The 13,088-nt window shown below is 43.7% G+C and overlaps 1 protein-coding gene across 2 annotated transcripts in view; it reads left to right on the top strand.

Moving 5' to 3' along the window:
• Window positions 1–13,088, top strand: part of LOC125003672 (FERM and PDZ domain-containing protein 1) — a 37,237-nt gene that overhangs the window by 17,859 nt on the left and 6,290 nt on the right. For both annotated transcript variants that reach the window (XM_047577734.1, XM_047577735.1), the window contains 11 exons: window positions 1,894–1,996; window positions 2,132–2,177; window positions 3,726–3,830; window positions 5,205–5,300; window positions 5,868–5,993; window positions 6,100–6,219; window positions 6,924–7,060; window positions 9,075–9,294; window positions 10,300–10,482; window positions 11,351–11,495; window positions 11,598–12,797. In XM_047577734.1, coding sequence (XP_047433690.1) covers window positions 1,894–1,996; window positions 2,132–2,177; window positions 3,726–3,830; window positions 5,205–5,300; window positions 5,868–5,993; window positions 6,100–6,219; window positions 6,924–7,060; window positions 9,075–9,294; window positions 10,300–10,482; window positions 11,351–11,495; window positions 11,598–12,797 — 2,481 coding nt within the window. The remainder of the gene's footprint in view (window positions 1–1,893; window positions 1,997–2,131; window positions 2,178–3,725; window positions 3,831–5,204; window positions 5,301–5,867; window positions 5,994–6,099; window positions 6,220–6,923; window positions 7,061–9,074; window positions 9,295–10,299; window positions 10,483–11,350; window positions 11,496–11,597; window positions 12,798–13,088) is intronic.

The raw sequence follows: 13,088 nt of genomic DNA, 5'->3' as shown, positions 1-13,088 counted from the left end.
TGAAGGAAGATGGACTTTTTAGCCCATAATTGAAGCTCTCAGGAAGCACTTCCTTTCAGGATGTGCACTGTCCCCAGCAAATATAGATGGAAAAGGTTTGGAGTGTACATCACCAGCTGGAGGTGTGTCTGGGATGTAAGTGTGTGTCAGGGCTGTTTACTGTTTACAAGTCCATAACCACACAATCTTTCTTTATATATATGTGACTATATAACCAACTATAGGAATGTATTTAACTGCAACAACAGATAAAGGAACTGTCTTAAATTTAGTTGTGTAACACCATCACACACACATACAGGCTCTTGCATGTTCCAGATACATAAGTACAGATAAGAGTGATCCTCCATATGTACAGGTTAAGTTGTTGAATCCAACTAAACGAGACAAAATCAACATAAATCCAGTCACTAACACCTCTCAAATAAAAACACAACACTGTGTATTTTGCGTTCTGTGGCCAGTGTCACATTAACAGAAACATACTCATTTAGATCACATTTAAACACATTACTATAAAGACGACACATTTCTCAACTAATGAGTGTACCAAGAGAATACGCCCATGAACGAGTAATAGAAGACTTTAGAAAGTATAATGAACATAAAATTACAAGAAGAAGAATAGAAGTAGAATCATGATGCCAGTGCAATGCTGAAACTGCAAAATGATGACAATGATGATGATCATCATTGTCATCATTATTATTATTATTGGTAGTAGAAGTCATATTATATTTTTGTAGCGTAGTTTGTTGCTGAGGTGCAGAAGCATAACGATCTGAACCCCCTCAGGTCCTGGGGCACATTACCTCACTTTCTCCTGTCTGGCTCAAGTCTACTGTTTCACCATCTGTTACTGCCACACACACACACACACACACACACACACAGACACACACACAGGCACACACACAGACACACGCACACAGACACACACACAGACAGACACACACAGACACACGCAGACACTGTTGCTCATGTCTCTAGTGGCCCCGCTGAGCCTTGGCTCAGATCTCTCTGTCCCTGTCTCTCAGTCTCTGACAACATCTTGACAGTGAAATATGAGTCTCTCATTCAGAAGCATTTTCCAGACCTATCGGTGTCACCTGCATCTGTCCGTGTTCATTTTGGATGAAGCATGAAGGGATGTTCTATATGACCGTCAAAAATAGATACTGAATTAGACTGTTTCCTCATGTGTGAAGTGCTGTATGGATGCAGTGATATTTATGATAATAATAAATATTTGCATGATATTTACCCCTTTAGGATTAGTATGATAGAAGTGTACAACATAATATTCAGCCTGCAGGTATAAAGAGCAAAGAAAACCTTTGTGTAATGCTGTGAAACTCAGCTTCATTAAATCTTCTTTGTGTTAGTGTCAGTTTATTACAGAAAAGTCTTTTCTTTGACCAGAGCACAGTTAAAGGTGTAGAGGAAAGGACAGAACAATCGACACATGTGGAGAATAATCACAGCTTGTAAATGTCCACTGTAGCTTCTGGCTGTAGCTCTGTGTCGTACCAGGCAAATGTAAATGTCGACCGACTGCTGAATAGATAAAAAAAGGAAAGAGGGATGTTATCAGTAGGGCTGACTGTTTGGATGAAGTAAGAGATAATAAATGAAAGGTTGTGTTAAACAGCTGAGGAAGAAGGTGGAAAGCTAAATGATGTGGAGAAATATACAGTCAGTTCCCCAAATCAGAAGGACAGTAATGAGACGGCCGGTCTTCCGGTGGTGGGACGGTCAGGTTTGAAGAGCAGTGTGAAAATTATGCATCGGTGTGAGATGAAAGGAAACGGCTAGAATACAAGCCACTGGCTGTCATCAGCGCCAGTCGAACACCCTCGGGCCTGACACCACAAGGACGCTCTGTGTGTGCAGGTGGCCCCGCAGATGGTCGGCTCGTCCCTGGCGACCAGCTTGTGAAGATCAATAACGTCGCTGTCGATGACCTGACCCCAGAGCAAGCTGCTGAAATAATCAGGTCTGCACAGACAGCTGAGTTCACAAACACACACACACACACATAGAAATAGGTACTGATGCATGTGCACGATAAAAATGAAACGACGTGTATCACATCTCACCTCCTCATCAACCTCGCCTTCTGTTTTTTCAGGGAGTGTCAAGACACGTTGACTATGACCGTCCTCAGAATAATGGTGGTACGTCTGCAAACACACACACACACGCACCCTTAATAGAAACACATTTACACACATAATTACTCTCAAGTGGATAATGGCTGCTCCATCAGGCAGTAGCACTTTAAGATCAACTTAATGCATCACTTGTTTTCTATTTTCCTTAGGCTGTAAAAACACACTCATGCACAGCACACATGGCTACATGCTATAAACGTCCAGTGACACGTCCTGAAACACTGTGGTCAACAAACCCATCCATCATCATATGAGCGGGTGAAGTGTCAGTGCTAACAACACTCCTGTCACCAAGGTCCCACCGATACATCAATGTTAATCACGACAACAGGAAACTCCCCCACACACTGAGACACACATCATCATGTTCACTACATGTGTGTGAACATTGAATTTTTATTCAGCGTGGAGAAGAAGTCTTCTTGGCTGTTCTCTCAGGAAATCTCCTGGTTTTATATCCTGAGATGTTAGTCAAGTATCATGTTTACAGCTTCTTTTAAAGTGCTTTAGTTGTTTTTCGACACAACGTCCTGTCACGTAAAACGCATTGACTCAACTGGGGCTCATCTTACTGCAGCTCAACTTAAGCACAAGGGTCAGATGAAAACCATCCAAATGAATTCAGTGACCTCCTGGATTTTTATTTTCCGCAGTCAGACTGGATGCCTGAAGTCGATGTGTACGTTTGCACTAAGGTGGAGGTGACGCGAAATAAATAGCTGCTCCTCGGTGATTCCCATCGGCAGCTCTGCTGATATAAGCGCCTTTGCAAAGTGATTCATGACTCGCAGCTCCTCCAAGAAATCATTATGGAGCTTTAAGCAACTCGTGGTTTTCCTCAGGAAATATTCATCTCCATCCTCCTAATGATGATTACAAAACAACGCAACAGTTCCAAAGAATTTTATTATGACCAGACGGTGAGCCAAGATGATCATTAGTTTCACCCGCTGCTTTATTCGAGCAGAGTAAGTGGTCGGTGGTTGTGCAGAAATAAAGACATCAACATGTTTATCTTTGCAACTGTGCTTAAGGTGACCATGGTTCCAAACATCACGTTTGGACCATGATTGTGAAGTGAATTATTTAATTATTTATTTAACTAATTTATCTATAACACCCACAGTATGTGTATGCACCACTGCAGCAGCATCAAACCTCAAATCACGTACCCGCACACTTAAATGAATGAGTTTTTTGTACCAGGCTGTAAACAGAATTAGTTTCTTCTGTAAACATGGACATTTCAACATCAAGGTCTATGGGGACTAACTGACTTTTGGAGCTACCCTAAAGTGTATATTAGAGGAAGTGCAGTTTTCTGTACTTCCTCTAATATGCGTAGGGTGTTATCAACACCTAAATAAAACGTGTGTTTAGCTAAACTCTGGCTTGGATAAAATGCAAAACAAAAGCCGCACGCTGTGGTTCTCTTCCTCATTTGTACGAGTGCTTGAACATATACCTGCATCCCATTCAGTACCGGTTGAATTAAAAAAATGATATGTGACTAGATGTTTTACATTGTGTTGGTATTTGTATTGGTCTCAGGGCCCAAAGTCATCATTCATCACGCCAGAGAAGAGGGCTAAGCTCAGGTCCAACCCTGTGAAAGTCCACTTTGCTGAGGAGGTTGAAGTCAATGGACACTCTCAGGTGAGTACGCAGCTTCCTGACACACACGTAAGACTCTGATCTGTTTTCACAAGATCAGAGTCTGGACACATTATGTGTAAGATGTCATCAGTTCTCAAGTCTTTATGTGACCAATACCTGTGATCAGTTCTCAATATGCAAATAAAGTAGATGAAGACAGTGGTTATTCTTTGCTGAAGAAGTAGTGGTATGCTTCCAACTTCCACCTTCTAAATGCAGATTTTACAGATCAGACTTATACTTCACTAAGAATGAGTCCGATTGCATTAACGTGTGTAATCTGCCCATTCAGAAGTAGATCATGTGTTTAAACCAGGTGTGGATGATGTCTGGTTTTGTTCACGTTTTTAAGAAATTGCTAATGTCCATTGTCTAGTTTCATTACATGTCCATTTGTGCAAAGTTAACTGTTGCATGCATGCAATAGCATACGACATGAATAAACATAAAATAAGGCAGATCCACGGTGCTGTGTATGCGTTTTCAACCAATAAAATATTGGTTGAGACATTTCTTCAAAAAAATCACAATAAAAGCTGATTAAATTAAATGAATTTTACATCCTTTTCAGACAAAAGGATTCACAATTAAACAGATAACTCGTAAAGGTTTGGTCTTTTTGTTTGTCTCAACGAGTGCATACTCACAGTGAATGGTTTGCTCTAAAATAGGTTTTGTTACCGTCAGCAATAGCTTTGCACTATAGTAACAAGAAGAAGTGGTGGCTCATTGTTCTGTATTATTTCATACGCAGTTTTTTCTTCTGTAAGCTGGTTCCAGTTGGTTAGAGTTTCCATCTTGCAAGCGGATGTGAAATTAGCTGGATGAAGAAAACCACAGGGGCCAGAGCGCCCATTACTGATCACAGAGAAAACACAGATCGATATCTGCCCCGTCCTCCAGTCCTAATGTCTGTGATTACAGAACAATAGGCATATGATCAGGCAGAGGGAGGTAAAAAGAAACTGAGAGAGAAAAAGAGTGATGGAGGGGAGGTAGAGAAGAAAATGAATGTGACAAGGGAGGGGCTGTAAACATTTTCACACAACTTCACAGTATCAATACAGAAAACCCTTTTGTAAAACTGTAAGAGGACAGAGTTAAGGCGCGGAAAGATGAGTCACCACAGGGAACGAGCAGCTCAGACAGAAACAGGTCAAGAGCTGAGAATGGGAGATGAAGCTAAACGTTAAATGTTAATCTGACTCTCTGGTATTTTTTGTACAGTAGTAAAAAAAAAAAAATATTGTAAATCAAAAATCCAGCAATAAAAATGCGACAGTTCTGTCGTATTTCTTCTTCTCAGGCTGTTTGTTGTTAACGCGGTTTCATGTGACGCCTCCCGTGACCCCTGACCTCTTGTTTGCTTCACAGGGGAACTCGCTGCTCTTCCTGCCTAACGTGCTGAAGGTGTATCTGGAGAACGGGCAGACCAAGGCCTTCAAATTTGAGCCCAGCACCACAGTAAAGGTACTAAGAAATGATAGTCTGTTCCTGTACTGGTGCCCAAACCTAACTTAGATGCAGATGTTCAAAGGTGAGTCTGATTAAAAAAATAAAAAATACATATGTTGAATAGAATTTACACCAATCAGTCATAAAAATGTCCTAAATGCATCCTGCCTTGAGAGGTGGGTCCTTCATAGATCACACCTTGAACTCCTTGTAGTGCTCCTCAAACCATCCCTGAGCTGTCGCTGCCTTGTGGCAGGGAGCATTATCCTGTTGAAGAGGTCACCATCATCCACGTGATGTCAAATAAAACATGACTCACCAGGACATTTTCTGCCATTGCTCCGTGGTCCAGTTCTCAAGCTTGTGTGTTTGTCAGTGAATTAAGACAATCAGTCATAATGTAATAGCTGATTGGTGTATAGTCTAATAATGCAAGTGAGTGATTCATAAACTCTCTTGTGTGTTTTCTAGTATTTAATTAGGCCTTAGTTCCCTGTATTTTGCCAACTAGACACAGTCTAAATCTCAGCTCAGCAAATCTCTGGTAAAACATTGTCTCTGAAGACATAATTTTCGTTGCAGGACATTGTGATGACACTGAAGGAAAAGCTTTCTCTGAGCCTCATCGAGCACTTCTCCCTGGTGCTGGAGCAGCAGCACAGCATCAGCAAACTGCTGCTGCTCCACGATGAGGAGAGGATACAGCAGGTAAACACAGACACACGCGGTCTCCTCACACGTAGCGGGTTTAATCTATGGCTTTTACTTGAATTTATGTGTGAAGTAAAGTGCGCGCGTGTGTGTTTGTTTTCAGGTGGTCCAGAAGAAGGAGGCCCACGACTACAGATGCCTGTTCCGTGTTTGTTTCATGCCCAAAAATCTCCAGGTGCTGCTGCAGGAGGACCCCACCGCCTTCGAGTACCTCTACCTGCAGGTAGACTGATCAACCTGCAGACCGCCAGGCAGTGTTAATGCTTTTAAATTGCTTGAATGAGAATAAGTTTAATCCACTGATTTGTTGTCGTGCACTCTGCAGCAATGTCAACAGAAAAAGAGGCTTCCTAATTTAAAGAGGGATTCTGAAGTTTTAATCAAATCGATAAACCGAGTGTTGTGACACTTCCAACGGTCCAGTTATTGCTGCACTTGACACATTTCACCGTGATGTAAATCAGCCGATTGATGTGTCAGCTAGTTTGGAAGTGTGCACTTTTTTCATTAAATCCATCAAGTAGACTATTGAAATAACTTAAATATAAGTATATCTGTCGTCAATCAATCAGGCCGTAATATAACGAAGGTAACTGGTCTGTGAAGGTTCTCAGTCATCCAGGTCATAGTATGTCCTTAAACATCAGAAACTGTCTCGTCATGAGGTTTTTAAATAGATAACACGTACAGATGTTTCTACAAGTCCAGTTACCTTTCTTTAGCGTTTTTGGATATCCTTTATGTTTCCTGAAACTCTCATGTCTAGCGTCTGCACTTACACTTCTATTAGTGGACTGTCATGAGTTTTACGTTTAAGCTCTAAGCTACTTCAGGTTGATATGGATATTTTTTTTCAGCTCAGCAGCAATAAAGTAAATGCTGTGGACTGTAATAATTCTGTGTGTGTGTGTGTGTGTGTTATGATAGGGGGTGAATGATGTGCTGCAGGAGCGCTTTGCAGTGGAGATGAGGTGTAACACGGCCTTGCGACTCGCTGCGCTGCACATTCAGGAGAGACTGGCGAGCTGTGGACAATCATCCAAGACCAACCTGAAGATGATCACGTGAGACACATAAACACACGTCTTTTAATGATTTCTGTTTCAGCCGTAGACGGTGTATGAGTGAGGGCTGGAGTCTCACTTACTCAGATGTAAGAAACTCCACTTTGAAAGCGATCCACTCACTGGCTCGAAATGCTGCGTCCTGGCCAAATCTGATCCTGTCTTCCAATAAAACCAAAACCAAGACAACTCTTGAGACGTCTTTTTTTTTTGTTGTTATCGACGTGTCTGGATGGGAACCATGCCTCTAATTGAACTGCAGCTAAAACAGGATTTTTTTTTTTCCTAGTTAAAAGCCCAGAGCAAAGTGAGGATCCCTCCTGGCCCCTATAGCTTTAGAGGCGTATTAATAAAGCCAGAGATCCAGTAATAGTTTCTAAGATTGAATGGATCCGTGTGTTTATAATATTCCTTGAATTAGTTTTTAAGACCTGGTGGAATTAAATAAATACAACTACACGGACGCAGCGTTCCAGAGGATTTAAATGTTTTCTGTTGTACACAACCTGGCTCTAGATATAAAATATTATATTAACACATATAAACTGTCTATATTTTGCACATACTAATTGCCCTGATCATGACACTGAACACTGAATTTTCCTATTGAACGTGATTAAATGTCACATGTCACTTTCTGTGTGAAGTTTGCACGTTTTCCACGTGCATGCATGGGCTTCCTGTGGGTGCACCAGCTTCCTCCCACAGCTCAAACACAGGCTTGTTAAGTTCACTGGTGATACTAAATTGGCTGTAGATGTGGCTGTGAGCAGAGGAATTGATTCTGTGTTAGCTCTGTGATATACCCACGATCTGTCCGGGGCGTACCCCGCCTCTCGCCCAGTCACAGCTGGGATGGACTCCAATGTGCAGAACACGTATTTTGAGTAAAATTGCTTCAACACTGATGTTAAAATTCAAGATACGCAGAATGAAAACACATGCCTGAAGATGGAGAAGTAAGACCTGAAGGCAGAGCTGTGCCTGTGCGAGTGACGGGAAAGTGAAGCATCATTATATGAACTGGAGGAGTCTCCAACGTCTTGTTGTCCTTGATCTCACACGTCTGTCTGAGGCGACAGCTGTGTGAAGATGCAGTGCAGTGGGTGCGCGGTGTCCTTGGTGATGTTGTGCGCTCTCCAGATAACCCTGGTTGTCTGAATGTCCCGTTGTGATGGGAAAGTGGAAACACTACTCCAGAAATGTATTGTGCTGTTTTTTTTTATCATACATTGGACACAACTTTCTATCCTGAACAGAGCAGTTTCCAACACACACTGTGACTGTGGTTTGTGATTTCTTAATGTTTTCCAGGAACTGCTGAGTGTTACGAAACCAGTTGTGTTATTTGCTGATGTAGGAGTTTGAAGGTTCTCACCCACTCCACCTCTGTCTTGCCAGTGTAGACTGGGAGGTGCGGCCTCTTCTGCTGTCAGTGATCATCTCCTTAGTATTTAGACTTTAGGGACAGATTGTTTTCTTGACAGCAGGCCACCGGTCCTGTCTCCTCATGATGCTGGTGAACACACAACCCTGAGAGGTCACTATACTCTCAGTCCTCATGGACGGATGGTGTCGGACCGAGGGTCAGGGGTTTTTCACAAAGCTTGTGTTGAATGCCAAGCTGTAATCAGTTAAAACACATTCGCTACTACAATAGGCAGTACTTACGGTTCTTTTTACTTTTTCGGCGATCAGTCATGATAGTTGTGCATTTTTTCTGAATGAATTCCTAAAAGATGTCTCACCTAGGGCAGGTCTGTTGAGTAGGTGGTTCTGTCAAGTTGCACAGGATGCAGTGCGTGTTCACACTACTGAAGGAATCTGGCCACAGGCAGATACCAGGGCTGATCAGAGCCAAATTTAATCAAGTCACAGAGTAAGACAGCAGCCTTGGGGCACTGTTGTAGCAGGTGGTTTTAAATTAACTTTGGTGTGCGCTTCATACACATGTCGACGCATGCTAAAATTCAGTTTCAGCTCTCTAATAGACCTGTGTCTGTGTTTGCTCCAGGAAGACCTGGGGCATAGAGAACTTTGTGTCATCCACCTTGCTGAGGAACATGCGAGAGAAAGATCTGAGGAAGGCCATCAGCTACCACATGAAGAAGAGTCAATCGCAGCACAATCCCAAGCAGAAGAGCCTGCCGGTCGATCAGGCGCGCATCAACTATCTGGAGGAGCTGAGCGATCTCAAGTCATTTGGCGGGAAATCCTTTGGCGCCACCATGATGGTAGCGTTTTGATCTGTATCTTTTTAAGCAGTATAAAAGGTGCACATATGTCTGACAGCAGTAATAAGTGAAACGATGGGTCATCCCATATGTCAACATAACATCTCCCAGACAGTGACTACGTATAAGGGCCATGTTCATTAGCCTGAAATCTCGAGGAAAGAAGCAGTTTTTGTTGGGTATGAATTAACTGTCTTGTAACAAAGACTCGAGGGAAGTAATTCAGAGTGGTGGTTGTTACGGCCTCATAAAATTAAAGTAATACATGACTCAATGAGACCACAACATATAAGTGCGCCACACAAAGATTTCATGGATACCAAAAATTAAACTCTATTGAAAAATTTACACAGGGGAAGAAAAGGAAAAAAATGTTAACCCATCAAGTTATGAACCAAAACGAGATGGAGACCCCAGCCAAAAGGAACAAAAGAAGGAAACACAGGGCCAGCCACGCAATGGGCCGTCACACCCATTTATACAAAGGTATAACCTAAAACAAAAACGCCTAACAGGACGACCGGCGGTCTCCAACTCAAACTAAAACAACAAACTAAAATAAGAAAACTCTGCCATCAAGGTCAGAGGAAAAAACCAAGGGTTAACTTATTCAAAAGAAAGAAAGCAAACCTTCCCCTGCTGCTGCTGCTGCTCCACAATGAGATAGAGAACTGGCCTCTCTCCTCCTCCTTTTTATCCCCTACTTGTTTGGAAATGCCTACCAGCCTATGACGAAGGGGAGAGAGAGAGAGAAGAGGAGAAACAGCAGCATTCAACACTCTATGTGTGGAGCTACCTGGCCACACATAACAGTGGTGGCCAGACATGTTTGGGACTCAAATGATGTTTAAGGCCATGCCCTAAATGCCCCTAGTTGCAGGAAGCTGAGCTCCACTGACTATCCCCAGAGATTTGTATATTATTTGTTTGTGATGTGTCATAGTTTAAAAATTCATCTTCTTCAACGCGTTCACCGCTTCCTCTCTGTTCCACCTCGACATTTAGCTCCAGGACAGGGAGTCGATGGTGACTCTGTTGGTCGGGGCACGCTACGGGGTGAGTCAGGTTGTCAACCACAAGCTGAGCATCCTGTCCACACTCACAGAGTTCACCAGCATCACGCGCATCGAGCTGCTGCCTGAATCAGACAAGGTCAGCCTGGTGAAAATATACCTGCAGGACATCAAGGTGAGACTGGAGAACACGCGCGTGTAACTAGGTGGGTCAAGTTAAGTTGCAGAATAGTTCCCCTCTCAGTGGGCAGTCACAAATGAGATTTGTTGAGGCCCAGACACAGCAGACCGACATCAAAGAACTATTAGCAGCAAAGGCTGACAGAACATCCCCCCAACAAAAACAAGTTGGCACTTGAACGCGGAACAAAGACATCAGCCAGCTGGCTTAAATGTTCTGTACCTGCACCGACGGAGCTAATATAAGCTATGAAGCAACAAAGAGCTGCAGCCGGTCAAACAGAGCCGACCCTGTTTATTCATTCTCGATGATCATTATGTTGGGAAAGTATGTAAGTATTTGAATGTTCAGATAAGATGAAGATAAAAAATAACTGGTGTTGTTGACTGTGCTGATTTATTTATTTTGTTCACTTCTGTTTTTCTACCTGGGCTCTGGTTCGCTGATCTGAGCGATCTCTCTTACTGACGTGCTCCACCACTGATTCACCACGTTCAAATGGCTGAAAAGGCAGTCAGAGGTCCAGCTAGTGGCAGTGCAGCTGTCACCTCCCACACGCTTACATGAACAGAGCTGGGCTCGCTGGTCACAGTCCTTAGACGACTTCTCTGTCCCTAAAATCTCACTTAGCAAACTGCTGACTGCCAGACCTCATAGATCTAATTACCATCAAACTTAACCTGACCCACCTTTGTAGCAGCGTGTGTATTGGATAAGGATAATTTATCACTAAATTCTTTACATTATTTAGTATATCCTCTTTGATACGATGTGCAGACGTCAGCGTGCAGCTGTATGTTAAGTGCTTTTCCTTCGTCTCTTTCCCTGTCTCTTTTCACACCATCTTGTCTCCTGCACGAAGCCCATCACATTACTATTGGAGTCAGCTGCTGCTAAGGATATGTCCTGTCTAATAGCTGGTTACTGTCGAGTGTTTGTGGACCCCAACCTCAACATATTTCCCTGGATCGAAGGCTCCAAGAAACACAGAGTCTCTGCTGAGGAAGGTAAAAAACAACATGTACATGCTGTATATGTTAGTTATGTGTAAGTGTCACACATGCCGTGCACCTGTCCGTTCCAATAATGTCTTGTTGTACTGTTCATAGGTTACGTGTCGCGATGTGCGAGTGACTCAGACGACTCTTCAGACTTGGACATGGAACCGCTGGTCCACCTGGTGTCTCATGACGAGAAACCTTGTCCTCGTTTGAGATCATCGTCAGACCCTGACGGACGAAAAAGAAAAACCAGAGACAGGAGGGGAAACAAAGACAGCAAAGAGAAGGAGGATAGAAAACTAAAAGAAGAAAAGGATGCTAACAATGAAAAGTCCCCAGTAGATAAGAACAGAGAGGGCAAGAATGAAGAGACAGTAAGACATCAGGACGATGGACAAATACAAATCAAGGTAACGCACAATGACTCGGGGGGACAAGTTGGACAAGAAGTTCAAGCAGCAGAGGAGCAGCCGTCTGTATCTGAAGCATCGGATTCTTGTCAGACTGACTCTCGCGTGATCACCAGCCCCTCCAGTGACTCTCTCGACGCCCTAGAGGAAGACGACTTGGTTTCGTGTTCCTCTTCCTCCGTTCACCCGAATAGTTCCTCGCGCTCCTTCCAGCTTCACCCGTACTCTCACAGGCACCTTCAGCCTCACCTCCTCACCCCTCCACCAGCTCACTGCCATCCACTCATCAACTTCTCACCTCACGACAGAGAAGGAGGCACCTGCAGGAGGTCGGGCGATGGAGCAGATCCCCAGCTGATCCAAAACTCTTCAGACAACCTCTGCTCTGATGACAGCTCCCTGTGCTTTGCCGAGCTCTCCCGTCTTGTGGACTTCCTGCCGAGCCCTCCGGAGGCTAGTGAGGAAGACGACGACGAAGAAGCTGAGTTAAGGAGGAGAAGGAAATTGTTGAAAGAAATGGACGGGGTGATGAGCGGAGCAGGCGAACCAGAAAGCATGGAGGGCGGTTTACATCCAATGTCCCTGTCCCCGTCCTCCACCTCCTCCCACATGGACTTTGTGTTTAACTTTGACCAAAGTGACGCTCGCTGCTACTACAACCTCTGCTCCAACATCACCCCCGACAGCGCGCGCAGCCTTGCCCACCCTCAGCACCATGACAAGGAAGAAGAGTGGGTGGAGATGGAAGAGGATGAGAGTAAGGCTGACGACCTGGAGGTGATCCCCATCCTCCATCCACCGCCTGGCTTCGGAGACAGCAGCTCTGATGAGGAGTTCTTTGACGCCAGGGACCGCTTCACCTCGCCTGAAGACCCGAGCTCAGGGGCCGTGCCAAGAGGTGACTTAGTTTTCACTCTGAGGCTGATGACAAGATTTTTCTGTGTTTTTCAAGCTCTGTAGAGGGCTGATCCAAAAATTATGCTTCTGCTGCCATCTAGTGGATAAAGAATTAACTCTGAATAAATAAAATAAAATCAATAAAATCTGAATAAATGAATGAGAAGCTACTCATTGCATCAGTTAGGGTTAAATAACTGGTTTGGAGTTGAAAGATAATCGCCTATGCAGTAATTATCCTTTAGGAGACTCATACCTATTGTGTCCAGGTGATGACTTTTGTCAGGCAGTA

The sequence above is a fragment of the Mugil cephalus genome, chromosome 2 (assembly GCF_022458985.1).
Source record: "Mugil cephalus isolate CIBA_MC_2020 chromosome 2, CIBA_Mcephalus_1.1, whole genome shotgun sequence".
NCBI lineage: Eukaryota > Metazoa > Chordata > Actinopteri > Mugiliformes > Mugilidae > Mugil > Mugil cephalus.
The sequence above is the reverse complement of the archived record's forward strand: the minus strand, read 5'-3'. Positions and strand labels throughout refer to the sequence as shown.